General features: G+C 41.8%; 1 protein-coding gene across 1 annotated transcript in view; it reads right to left on the bottom strand.

Moving 5' to 3' along the window:
* Nucleotides 1-13,183, bottom strand: part of SNTB1 (syntrophin beta 1) — a 59,002-nt gene that overhangs the window by 28,918 nt on the left and 16,901 nt on the right. Inside the window, exon 4 of the mRNA XM_018074470.1 lies at nucleotides 12,591-12,798. Coding sequence (XP_017929959.1) covers nucleotides 12,591-12,798 — 208 coding nt within the window. The remainder of the gene's footprint in view (nucleotides 1-12,590; nucleotides 12,799-13,183) is intronic.

The following is a 13,183-nucleotide window of genomic DNA, read 5'->3' as shown; positions in this document are numbered from 1 at the left end:
ACTGGCATTTCCAGCATGAAGTACAAAAAAGCAGCTATAGCCACACTACATATCGGCAGCTACTCTGGCCAATGTCTGAAACTATTTTCAGCACAAGATCAACAAATGAATGTTTGCACAGCAACATTTGCTCAGTAGAAATGTATACACAAAAGAAACTCCAACAATAACACGATGCGTTCACACAGTTTTGGGAATCTTCACTGTGATGTGTCGTTAGCGATTAAAACCCAGGTGCTTCCTTCCAGAAGGGCTACTGTTACTGTAAGAGCACCTGAAACTCTGGGAATCCAAATAGAGAAAAATACTTCATGACACTATTAGACCAAAAAAAAAAAATTGATTTCATGGGCCCTTTCAGCAAGCACAGCTCTAAAATCAACCGCAGAGCCTTCTATGGATCCTATTGAGTGGCTATTACCAAGGATGGTGTACCACACAGCTGTTAAAATGTCATGACTTCTGTGTGCCATGCTAGTGTTGGAAAAAACAGTATAATTCCAACAGGTTCTTCCAAGAGGTCAGGTATGACATGACAGTATCTAATTTCTTTAATCCCCTTGTATGTCTCTCAGAGAAGTCATGTGTCATCCTCAATGCCTCATGTGAGTGTGAGGCTGCTTCACCACTTTTCACGTCCACCCTCTTCAGATCACAGAAATCTTTCATGTTTAGGGAGCTCTACCAGGAACAATGTAAGGATGGGGCAGTTTCTCATACCTCTGAAGAACTTTGTTCTTCTAGAAGATTCTGTTTTGCATACTCATACCCACTGATCCCCCTTCTCACCCTGTCCCTTTCATCTGTTTCCTATCTTTCATCCAAAGTCTAATGTGAACACCAAAGACTGCATCTCTCTGTACTTTGGGGTTTTTTCCACTTGATTTCACTGGATTTTCTATCTGAAGTAGTAATGGTCTTTCAGCCTTATTGATCAGTTTTCATTGCACAAAGAGGAGGACACAAAATTGTGTGTGATCTGTAGAAATCAAATTTATTCTGTCTCTATTTCTCTGTCCCCTGCAACTGGTTGTTTAGGGTTTACCCTGAAATTGAAAATGTTGTTTTCTTATGTAGTAACTGACCAACTCTTCTTTCCTTTCCTAATCCTTTAAGTGAGGAAAACAGTCAGAAGAAGGATATTGTGGACGTTCGGTCTATGGTCTATCTCTCCATGAGGATAATTTCTGTCTCTCTCTCGATTTACAATTGTAAAATGAGGTCAAAATCTGGTCCTTCAAGAGAAATGTTACTTTTTGAAATTATCAGAAACAGTGATGCTGGCTGTTTGTGGTAATTCAACAATTGGTCTTAGCAATTTTACTTGCAAAGAAAGGAGAATTTTTCTAAACTATTGCTAAATAAGGTATCACTAATAAAATAAAAAAATACCAATGTTCCCAAATTCCTTGCAATGCCATGATAGTCAATAGATCGTAAGCTCTGACAAGGTTAAATCTAATGTCATTCAAAGGTTGTTCCTTGAAGTAGATTCCCTTTAGGTAGTAGAATCATTGTTTTACTATTTAAACATTCAGGCTTTCCTCTCTATTTCACAGTTCATAAAGCACCTTTATGGTGTTGAGGGTGGTTTTTTTCCAAACAGAGAGAAGGCAGTTTGTTTTTCCAGCTTTGATTAAATCCTACATCCCACAAGCAATGAACTTGGGATACTGTTCTACTGTTTTTAATTGCCTCCTTCTATTAAGATGCCAGCACTGTAAGTCTTTCCTGCAGCCCCAGCACAGTTTTGCTCTGTGCCTGGCACAAGCTCTGCCGGGTCTGAGGTTAATGTGTACACAGTACAACCAATTAGCCGTGCATTGCTATCTGAGCCAAAAATCAACATGATTGATCCAACAATATGTTTGGGCTTGGGACTAAGACTCAAATGAGGTCTCACCAAAAGCAAAGGTCAGCAACTTGGCACAAATTTCACTGTGAACAGAGAAAGCTTTTCTTCCAAACTATTCATCAGGGAAGGTACAAATGACAACTAATACAGGTCTCATTAAAAATGAGTAGAGGAAATCCCTTGGAGAAGGTAAGGAGGCTCCTTCACTATCAGTGTTTTTTTCAGTCCTTTCCTAAAGCTTTTATTTACGTTACAGTAAAGACAATGTGGAGCTTAGAGGTAGCTGTGGGGTTTGGGGTTTAGGAGACTCATTAGACTAATTATTGTGATGTGCACTATCAATTACTGTCCATTTAAGCAGAGGGAATAATTCTGCAGGCAGAAATAAATCTTCAGAACTGAAGAATCTCAGAGAAGGAAATAAATGGATTTTTTTTTTTAATCAGCACTATTATTTCTTTTAGTTAAAACTCCATTGTCAAAGCATTTCCCATCTTAAAATAACTAAAATAAAACAATCATTAGTTTAAGAGTGGGAGAGAGGAGAGGAATGATACATGAAACCTTTTCAATTGTGGATTTGTTTAAACTACAGTAATTGCAAGGATTTTACTCATAACTCAAGCACTTCTGCCACAGTCAGGCCCTGAAATCAGAACTTCAAAATATGCTATTTTACATATGGTATCAGCATGTTCTTTCTTCCCCAGTAACCAAGGGTGTTGAAAATGCTATTGATACAACAATTAGACTGCAAGAGAAATACCTCCCTGCAGTCTACAGAGTTGCTGTGTTGCAATACAATTGTCTAATGGCACATTTTTGTAAGGGCTGTCATGGTATTATGGGTATAATTTTATTTTTACAGGATTTGATAATAAGGTAAAAGGCTGGTATTAATAGCCTTAGGAACTTATTACATAAACAGAAGTTGAGTATTAAAATTGAACTGGATTTGTAGAGATTGCATTGAGTGAATGTCTTGCCAGGTTGAAAATCATAACGCATATAACTTTTCCTTCTTCACTACTTTTTTTAGCTCTCTTATTCTTCCAAAGGTCAATCCCTCTTTCCAACAGAGAACATTACTTCTCCTCAAGATATATTTAGAAAATCTGTTTATTTTTCTCTGTTAAAAGTTGTTCAGCAAAACAGCATACAAGACATATGCCGCTTCTGCTTGAACCAGCAGTGACACTCTGCTCTTCTGCAACACCCCTCGAACATTAATCAGCTCATCTGTCCTAAAAGCACTTGTGGGTAGAGACAGTACACCTCTGATTGCAAGCTGAGTGGGTGAGCAGGATGGGGCAATACTATACAAAAAGATAGGGAAAAAACCCAAATGTTTCCCTCTAAATATTTTTACTAAGAATAGCTCTATTTTTGCCAGAAGTTTTCCCTAGGGAATAGCTTAGGGACCTGGGGAAAGAATGGCTGCAGGGCAGAGAGAAGAGGCTTTTTTATGGCCTGTTCTGCTGCTTTCTGATCTATTTATTCATGCCATTAATCAAAAAGCTGAAATGGGAGTATTGTTGTGCTAGAAAAAAAACAAAATGATGACTGGGGTGAGAGAAATTCATACTGGGCAAAGCCTGAAGGTCAACACACCCTAATGGGCCCCTCCATTCCCCTGAACGTGATTTTTAACTTCAGGAGACAAAACCAGCAAATGAGAACAAGGTAACTTTGAACAGAGAAAATGCAGCTTGATGGGAACGTAATGTTTGGAAAAATCTAGGATTTTCTAAGACAGACAATCCCTTTCCTTTCAAGCTTCTTACATGCAGCCTGTAATCACAGAAATGCAGACAAATGAGCAAATAGACAGAGTGCAAGGGCACAGCTCTTGCAAAACTGTTTCCCAGCACCCCTCACATCACACTGATATGTACTCAGGGTAGATCAGCCCTGGGAATGTAAGAGTAAGTCTGCATGTTACATACAAGTGAAGTGGGATGTAGGGGCTGAAGGGTGGCCATAGGGCTGTTCGGGTCAGTGCAGTCAGTGGGGTCGAGGCTCAGGGCTTTCCTCTTGCTCAGACTGTGTCTGCCTTGCTCATTGTTTCAGCTGAGTTTGCCCCAAAGCCTTTATAGAAGCCTCCTCACCCTGGACAACCACTCCACAGCGTCTCCAAACGCCCAGGATGAGCTCCACACCTTCCTCAACTTCATGCTGGTCTGCCTTCTCCCACCCTGCATCCCACAGCTGGGCAAGAACAGATGCTCCCCTTTTCTGCCCTACCACGGTGACACCTTACTTGCATCAGTGAGAGGAGGCAGAAACACACTGAGGCAGAAGCAGATCATTTGTTTTGGTACTTAAGCGTTTAAAATAACTGGGAAGGGCACCCTCTGCTCCCCACTGACAGCAGGGCTGGATTTGGGTTCAGTAGAGGTCTCTGCTTCCTTATGCAACAAGTGTTTTTTTAAGGGGATCATGTTGCATTTAAATCACATTTGAAAACAAAGAAGCATCACTGTCTCAAATTTCTTCACTGTCTTTCTTGCAATGTTTTCTGTCAGAGGCTGAGAGAAAAAAGGAAGCCTTTTCCTGGCTCTGAAGGAAGGGGATCAAAGCCTTCCTTCACATCATACCTATACCTTTGCTGCTTTTTTTCCAACTGAACTTTACTGCAAATATGTTCAAACACAGACTTTCAAACCTGTGAAGCCCCAAAAGGTGAGCTGACCCAACATGTGAGCGAGGGCAGATGGACCCTTTTGGATAAATTCAATTGCAGTTGCCAAAGCAAAAGATAGAGGCCCAACATCCTGAAAACTTAACAAGATCTAGGAACAAAATTCCTCATCTACCAAAATCTAGAAAGCACCTTGTCCAGCAAAATCCAGTCCAGCCAAACAGCAGTTCCAGTTTGGGTTATCCAGAAGAAAGAGCTAAGTATTCATGTCATGGCAGCCACACTGTTAAAACAACCAGTGCTCAGGACCACATCAGGATGTGTTCTGGACCACACTGGGACGTGGTCCCACCACCTTACCATGCTGGAGAAAGCGAGACAAACAGCTCCCACACCCCAAGGAGGCACTGAACTCCCCATTTCCTTTTGGCATCCTCTCCTCCATCCAAGTTACAGTCTATCATTTCCCCTCTCAAACCCTGCCCTGGGTTTGCTGACCAGACATCTGCAGAGGTCCCTCTCACAGCATAGCCACAGGCCACCATGGGTCCCACATGTAGTTCATGTCCCCCTGCCCGCACAGGCACATGTGCCAGAGCAGGAGCCACATCTCTGGGCTCAGAATTCCTCCTGATGCAGGAAGGGAGAAGTTAAATAAAGCTTCAGGGCGGGATCACTATAAAAAGGAACTTTCTTATCATTCCTGGGGTTCATAGGAATAGCGATAGCAATACACTATATTTTATGGAAAAAGTTAAGTCAGCCATAAGGATGGTTAGATTAAAACTGAGGCAGAGGGAGTATGGGAAGGGTATGTTTACCTCTGCTGGGATACAACCAGAACTAATGCAGCCCTCATGGGAAGGGCAAGAGGACAGGGCCCAGTTTAAACTGCAGCTCAGTTTTGCAAGAATAATCTCGTGCCTGAAGGCTACCACAGGCACAGGAGTGCTCACTTGCTATTTAACTGTGCTCCATAATTATCTAATAGAGGGGTTTTCCTTCACTGTAACAGCCAACTGTACTGCAGAAATACAGACTTTCGAGTTTACGTCTTTCATGCATTTACCATCATTTTCCTATAATTCTTCATTATTTACTTATTCTTCTTTCCAGTCCCCTTGCAGCACGTCCATCTGACTTAATTTTATGATTTAGCTTGTCAGTCACTGGCATGGGAAAAAATAGCATGTGTATTATGGATAAAGACTGGCAAAGCCTTTAAAACAGTACAGTGAATGAAAAGGCTGTTTTCAGCCTGAGCTTTCTTTAATGTAGCCATTTACTGAAGGCACCTAAAGCCAAGAAAAGAACGATGTCACTGCTGATAAAAGTGGCCTGTGGAGGAACCTCGCTGAAGCTGGAAGAGGAAATTAGTCTTCATGCTATTTCAGGTTTACGTCTTTCCTAAGAACAGGCTGATCGTTATCCCAGATAATGAGACTGTTAATGTAATTAAGAGCTCTGTTCTGGTGTTTTACAAAACAAACAAATAAGTTCCGGTATGAAAGGCTGCAAGGTTAAGTGACATGGGAAAAAAGCAGGATTCTTCACTTGGACTTGGGTGCTCCACAGCAAGTCATTAGCTGCTACTTAAAGGTGCGATTTCTAATTTAGGACACAATTTTCCAATTTGAGGTAGGTATAATTTCCAAAAGGTCAGATTAATTTTAAGATTATGGCCAGATATATATTATCAATATGAGAAATTGCATCCTTCTCTAACTACTGAAAACAGGAGGCCAGGGTCAGATTGCCTTGCTCTTCTTCCTGAGCATTATAGGTGGGTAATACTTCCAAACCTGCCCAGATCATTAGTAAAGAAAACAGGGATTTATAGAAAAGAGGGGAAAAAATCCCTGTAGAGACTAGACATTTCAAAGAAGACCACATTACAGGAATGTGTAATTTACTTGCAAATAAGTTAGTCACTTCAGTAATAAGTTTTTGACCATATACCCATGTTTCTAGTAGGCTATTTATCTGGTTAAATTATACATTGATTTGTACTGGGTTAAGAACAGTACAACCCAGAGCCTGCTGCAATCTCAGCCTAAACATGCACAGGTATTTTCCAGGCCCAGAAAAAAGACCTGGGGATTAGCATAACTTGGATTTTATTCCCAAAAATGCTGCTGTTTCAGACTGCGCAGCCTGACGAGGCAGCCACCCCCCAGGAAGAGTTACACGCTGCCTAATGAAGCAGCAGTTTCCCGATCCCCTCCTCCGGGCCACAGGTTCTCACGACTTGTCTTGCACTGGGATCTGCCTTTGTCATAAAATCTGCAGAAAGCTAGTGGTGTCCCTCTGAAAGTAAGGAGTTTTCTACCAGCACTGCTGGTAGACTGATGGAAGAGCTGAGAGTGCTAAGGGGAACCAGCTACAACCACAGACATGGCTGTGCCATGCTTTTTAAAATGCTGCCTAGCAGATGCTCTGCTTCAAGAGAAGGTGGCTGAAGTCAGATATAAATAAATAAAATCAGATAAAGTCAGATTCATAATGTTACATAATGGCAAAATATTTTAACTATGTGGTGGGTTGGTGGTTTTCTCATGCAAAGACATTTTAAACTCACTTTTACAATTTGGAAATTATATAAAACTTTAAAACTGAAGATCTTCTCCACTTCTTTGAAAAGTCTTTTGTCTGTGATGAGAATAACAATGCAGCTCTGTTGCTGTCTACTTATTTTGCTAACCAGTGAACATGCTTCCAAAGAAAATGGTAAAACAGAAAAATTTTCACTTCACACTGGGGAAAAAAAACAACCTCAATACACTTCCATGTCATTTGCCTAAATCTTGTTTGGACAGCTTGCACGTCTCACAATATTTCTGTTATCACTAACTCCTCTGAGTTAGAGTGAGAGCAGGAAGATAAATATAATACTGCAACATACAGCTCCATACTGAAGAAGATCACTCTGCTGTGATGTGCCTCACGCTTCAGTGCTAACACAACGATATGGTTATCTAAGGTTTGAGGAGACTGAACAGCCTGTAATACATTAGCACACTTTTCATTTTGGAGATAGTGTCAGGAGCTGAAAAACAACTCCAATTCACCGTGCTGCTTCGCTTATTTCCCCTCCAATATCAGGTCTTTTCTTACCTCTAAAACCCACATCAGATTTGAGAGAGCAGCAACACGTTTGCCCTGCCCAGGCAGAACAACATGAACAGGAACCAAGTGCTGGGGTTAAAATCTAAAGAGAAAAGCCCATAAGAGCCTTTTTTCTGTAGCTTCAAAAATTAACATTCTGGAAGACAACTTGCAGCATTTCCTATTTTTAAGGTTCTCAAATGAGCTTTGAGATCATTTTTAAAAGTCCACTGCTTGTAAGACATTTGACCTCCAGAGAAGAAAAGAGTCTCTGCAGAAGCACTTTCTCCTTCTTCCAAACCTACATTTAAAGTGTCACTGGCTCAGAGAGGACAGGGAGAGATGCACAGCTCAGTGTTTCATTTAGTTTGTTGGGTTTTTTTTAACTGACCCAGCTTGAAGCTGGTGCCTGGCTACAGCTTCAGCTGCCCCTGAAGCCAGTAATGCTTTTGCTTGTGTGGCTGACTGCTGAATTGGCAAAAGCTACCTTTGCAAAACCCCCTTTGCCAGAACACCTTTTTGTGTTTGCATTAAAGAGGCAAAATTTTAGATAAGGCTTTTGCCAATGATATCTTGGTCTATTGGAGCAGATGTTAGAGAGTGATAAAATAAACTACAATTTCCTCAGTGTTTTAGCTCTCCTCAGAATTCGTTCCTTGTGAAGGAACTCAGTCGAAGGTGGATAAGCATAAGGGGAAAAGCAGCAATTCCTGCTTCAGCTCCTCTCTAAGTCATAAGATGTACAGAAGTATTTAAAAAAGGGGGAAAGAAAGCTGGAGAAGACATTTCTACAAGGGTTGAAAGCATTTCTGGAAAGAAGAGGAACAATTAACATACACATGGAAAAATTCCTCAATCTTGATGACATTACTAACTTGCTTTTTTTAAATTTAGGTGCTAAATGTATCTTTATAGAGAGCAGTAAAAAAAGAGCCTGGAAATATTAAAACCCACATGTAACTGTTCCCTCATGCTTTGCACAACTGTTAATTGCACAGGTCTTGCTGAAATGAAAAGACAAATACAGAAAATACAGGGTGATGAGGAGTGCACACACTTCATTACAAACCATTACTTGATATTTCTATTAGTTAGAAGAGAAGTTTGAGGACGGTGGTGACTAATACAACTCCCTAATCCTTGGTCAGCTTTAGAAACCCTCCTCATAAGGTCAAGGTCAGGACAAGGTTGTTTCCTTAATAAAAAGAGGGACTATGGCATCTCTAATGATTGCTTCTGGTTGTTTTTCTCCTTATCTATAAGAAGGCCACAGTGAGCATTTGCTTTCTTAAAGTCATGCAGAGCTCTTCGCTTTACCTGCAGACGGATCCTCGCTGCCCACCCCAGGGCACAGCCAGGGACCTGAAAGTGGATCTGCAAGATGGATGTTTCAGGCTGAAGACCACAAATTTAGGGCTGCCTTCACAGGGAAGTTCAGTTAAGGTGGTATAATCCTGTTAGCATTCAATTACTTAGTACCTTAGATAACCTACTATTTATTTTAATGTTACCCACTGAGGGAGGCTCCCCTAATGAATCTATTTTTGTAGTATCATGAAGGTTGAAGTTTAAAGCTAAGTTTAGAGCAGAGTCATATAAAAAATGTCAAACCAGGAAATAGCTTAATGAAAGCAGAGAGTAATCACAGCAAATTACAGTGAAATATCTATGGATTACATTTTGCATTCCCCAAACAAGCAGAGGAATTCATCTCACTTACAGTCGTTCCATTTTGCTGAGAATTCACTGTAAGGATATGCTATGTCAGTAACATAATATGATGCCATAATAACTGTCTTAAAAGTTGCAGTCTAAGATGCTTTTTTGACCCTGTGGGAAGCCCATGCTGGAGCAGGCTCGTGGCAGGACCACTGGCCTCATGGAGAGAGGAGCCCACCCTGAGGCAGGTTTCCTGGCAGGACTTGAGACCCCATGAAGGATCCACACTGGAGCAGTTTGTGAAGAACTGCAGCCCATGGGAAGGACTCATGTTGGAGAAGATCATGAGGAACTCTCTCCTTGGGGAGGGAGGAGCAGCTGAGGTCACTTGGTCTGTTCAGTCTGGAGAAGAGGAGGCTGAGAGGAGACCTCATTGCAGTTACAACTTCCTCATGAGGGGAAGAGGAGAAGCAGGCACTGATCTCTTCTCTGTGGTGACCAGTGACACAACCTGAGGGAGTGGCCTGAAGTTGTGTCAAGGTAAGTTTAGGCTGGATATTAGAAAAAGGTTCTTTACCCAGAGGGTGGTTGGGCACTGGAACAGGCTCCCCAGGGAAGTGGTCACAGCACCAAGCCTGACAGAGTTCTAGAAGTGCCTGGATGATACTTTCAGGCACATGGTGTGACTCTCAGGGATGGTCCTGTGCAGGGCCAAGAGCTGGACTCTATGATCCTTGTGAGTTCCTTCCAACTCAGCATGTTCTGTGATTTTGTGACCCCATGCTGGAGCAGGGGAGGAGTGTGAGGAGTCCTGCCCCTGAGGAGGAAGGAGCAGAATAGACAATGTGTGATGAAATGACCACAACCCCCCTTCCCATCCCCCAGTGCCACAGGGAGGGGAGAAAGGTAGAGAAAATCTCATGTACAGTTGAGTCTGGGAAGAAGGGCTGGGCAGGGGGAAGGTGTGTTTTCAAGTTTTGGGTTTATTTTCTCATTAGCCTTTTCTGGCTTGTTTGGTAATAAATTCAATTAATTTCTCCCCAAGTCAAGTCTGTTTTGACCATGATGGCAAGCGGTGAGTGATTTCTCCCTGACCTTATTTCAACTCATGAGCCTTCCCTTTATTTTCTCTCTCCTATTCAGCTGAAGAGGGGGAATGGCAGAGTGGCTTTGGTGGGCACCTGGTGTCCCACCAGGGTCAACCAACCACACTGGTATTCACAGAGTGCTCCCACAAACCACTGCAGAATTTAATCCCTCTCTGCTGACAAACCCAGGTTTCACACAAGGAGCATCGGTCGTCACCACATCATCTAGCTGCCTTGAACACCTCCTCTGAAACAGTATATAAAGAGTTTTCACATATACAGGATATGCACCTTCTTCTCCCACCCTGCAGGTTATCACTCTTTCATGCAGGCTTTCCAGCCCACAGTCCAGTTGTAGCACTAACAAGAGAAAAGGAGTTTCACATTGCTTTTTACCGTATGTAGGAATTTTCTCTACTTTTCAACAGGTGTCCAACATGAGGGAAGGGTGGGAACTTTTGACCTCACTCCACTACTACTGCACAGCTCTTCAGGGTTTTTAGTGAGAAAAACATGTTGGATTTTTAGTAACAATGTCACTGCAAATCTCTCAAGGCTAATTTTTGGTGACAGCCACTGTAAATGCACTGGAACATACACAGAGCCACAGCATGACCCTAATAAAGGCAAACCAAGTTTCACCATTAAATTTCATCAAGACCTTGAAATGGTCTATAATGAGTAACATGAAATAAGATTTCAGTCCACAAAAAAAAAAAAGCAGAAAAAAGCATGTGAATGGGATATTGTGTATTAACAGTAAGAAGAGGAAATTCATAAACCAGAAGCATGCCATGTGTCCATTCAAGATGATATGTGAAAATTATATTTACAAGATCTACGTGACCTGCTACAAAGCAGTTACCCTTTCAGAGGAGAGGCTTTTGCAACAGGAAAAGCCTCTTATATTCAGCTTTTCATAAGTTTATAGAAATACAAAAGGGAAAACAAGATTAAAGATTCCATGGCTGTACAGTTTAATACTGTTAAAATTTACTTACCAATTCTTTGATGCTTTAACACCAAATTATTTCCCCAAACTTTTACATTTTTTATAGCACAAAGCCACAGAGTTGTGTTGTCATCCCTACTCTGCAAGCCTGGAGGGAAGGACAGGAAAACATACAAAATGTGCCTGAAAAGTTTTGTAATCTTTGTGTCACTGCAAGTGGCATGGACTGACCCGTGTTTTGCTAACAATTAATGGTGTGCCGCCTTCTTAAAGGACACTAGATAGAAATATGGCACCTGTGCCTGTGGCTCCCATATTTTCATCTACAAAATCCAAAACGGAATTAAAACATAAAATAATTTTTTTCAGGGCAATTGCAGTCAGTTTTCCACATCTGTCCTGGATGCATGGGTTGAAAGGGCAGTGTGTACATAGTGGCCATTTTTCCACACACTCCAGTTGGAGAGGCACAGATGCTCTGAACAGCTGCCCAGGCAGTAGCTGGATGGGAATTATTTCTAGGCACAATTCTAACACTGTTACTGAAGTAAATCCACACTTATCAGTTGGTACAGTGCCTAAAACAAATTCTGAGACTACTGATTTAAAACCAGATCATTTCATACTGATGCATTCAATGGGTGGTCATTCCACAGCCCAACAGATCCCAAACTACTTCTGAACTGAACGCCAGGTTTCCCCTGTGGTGTAAAACATTTTGATACTCAGACTTTGCAAGATGGGTGAAAGCTGCCATTGCAAGTTTAGCCTTCTACAATGCTCAGCTCAAACGCAGGATTGCAATTAAAGAACAAGCTCCTAGGCTTAATGGGGACACCACCTCCTGCTTCAGACCATGCCCAGCTCCTGTGGCCAGGCACAGCAGAGAGGTAGACCATGGACCAAGGAAGTGGGTACTTCCCAAGCTGGGAGCAGGAAGGTGACAACTCATACATCATGGGACTCTTAACAGCAGGTGAGCTTGGGGCTGGTCAGTTTTTGTGATTCATGTCCCATACTTGAACTTGACATGACACTTTCTGCTCTCCTGGAAAAGTCACTGCTAATTGGCATACAGAAGCAAAGACTATGGGGACCTTCTAGTTTTCTATTTGTTTGGGTTTTTTAAAGCACAAAAACTGGCATGTTAAGAAAAGAAAGGTCTTCAAGGAATGCTAAATCAAACCCAAGAATCTCATTTAGTCTCTCCACTTCCAGACACGTCTGAATTCAGGAACAGAGTGCAAGAGACAGAGAGCTTAGAAAAGAAAAGAAGAATATTTTCATTACCTTTTCTGCAAGCCAGCCTAGATGCCTAATCTCTCGACTTCCAGCAATCCCTGTTTTACCCAGCTGGTCTCTGACCTCTGCAATCACCCTGGGGATGAGCTCATTGACACTGGAGTGGATGGCATTGAACCAGGCCTGGGCTGTCGCTGAATCCTTACTCCTGAGCACCACGGTGTGCTTGGCATCAGGTGAATGAACTTCAATAATTCTAGAAAAATGGGGGGAAAAACATTATATTCGTTCATACAGTGTTAGGCAGCTAAATTTATTACCTCACTTAGTGATATCAATGAGTTAAGAAGAACGATACTAATATTGAGACCTAGCACTAAAAACTTACCTTTACAACACCTGAATACACCTTCAGGTGTATCATCTTAACGGAAGCCAGGTCTGTAGTGGTATTATGATAAAATCCTTGAGAAGGGGATTTGCCAATGCTGATGCAACCCCATACACAGCATGTCAATAGGAGTTTCAAATATGTAGGCAAGAGCAGCATTCACTCACATGGCAGCCACCCAGAAACGCATGGAAGATGACTGGGGAGAAGCCAGGGATAAGTGGTTACCTTCTTTAGCTGGCCATCATGG

This window comes from Manacus vitellinus, unplaced genomic scaffold (assembly GCF_001715985.3).
Source record: "Manacus vitellinus isolate BGI_N305 unplaced genomic scaffold, ASM171598v3 scaffold_1_pilon, whole genome shotgun sequence".
Lineage (NCBI taxonomy): Eukaryota > Metazoa > Chordata > Aves > Passeriformes > Pipridae > Manacus > Manacus vitellinus.
Note: the sequence above shows the minus strand (reverse complement) of the source record. Positions and strands in the feature narration are given on the sequence as shown.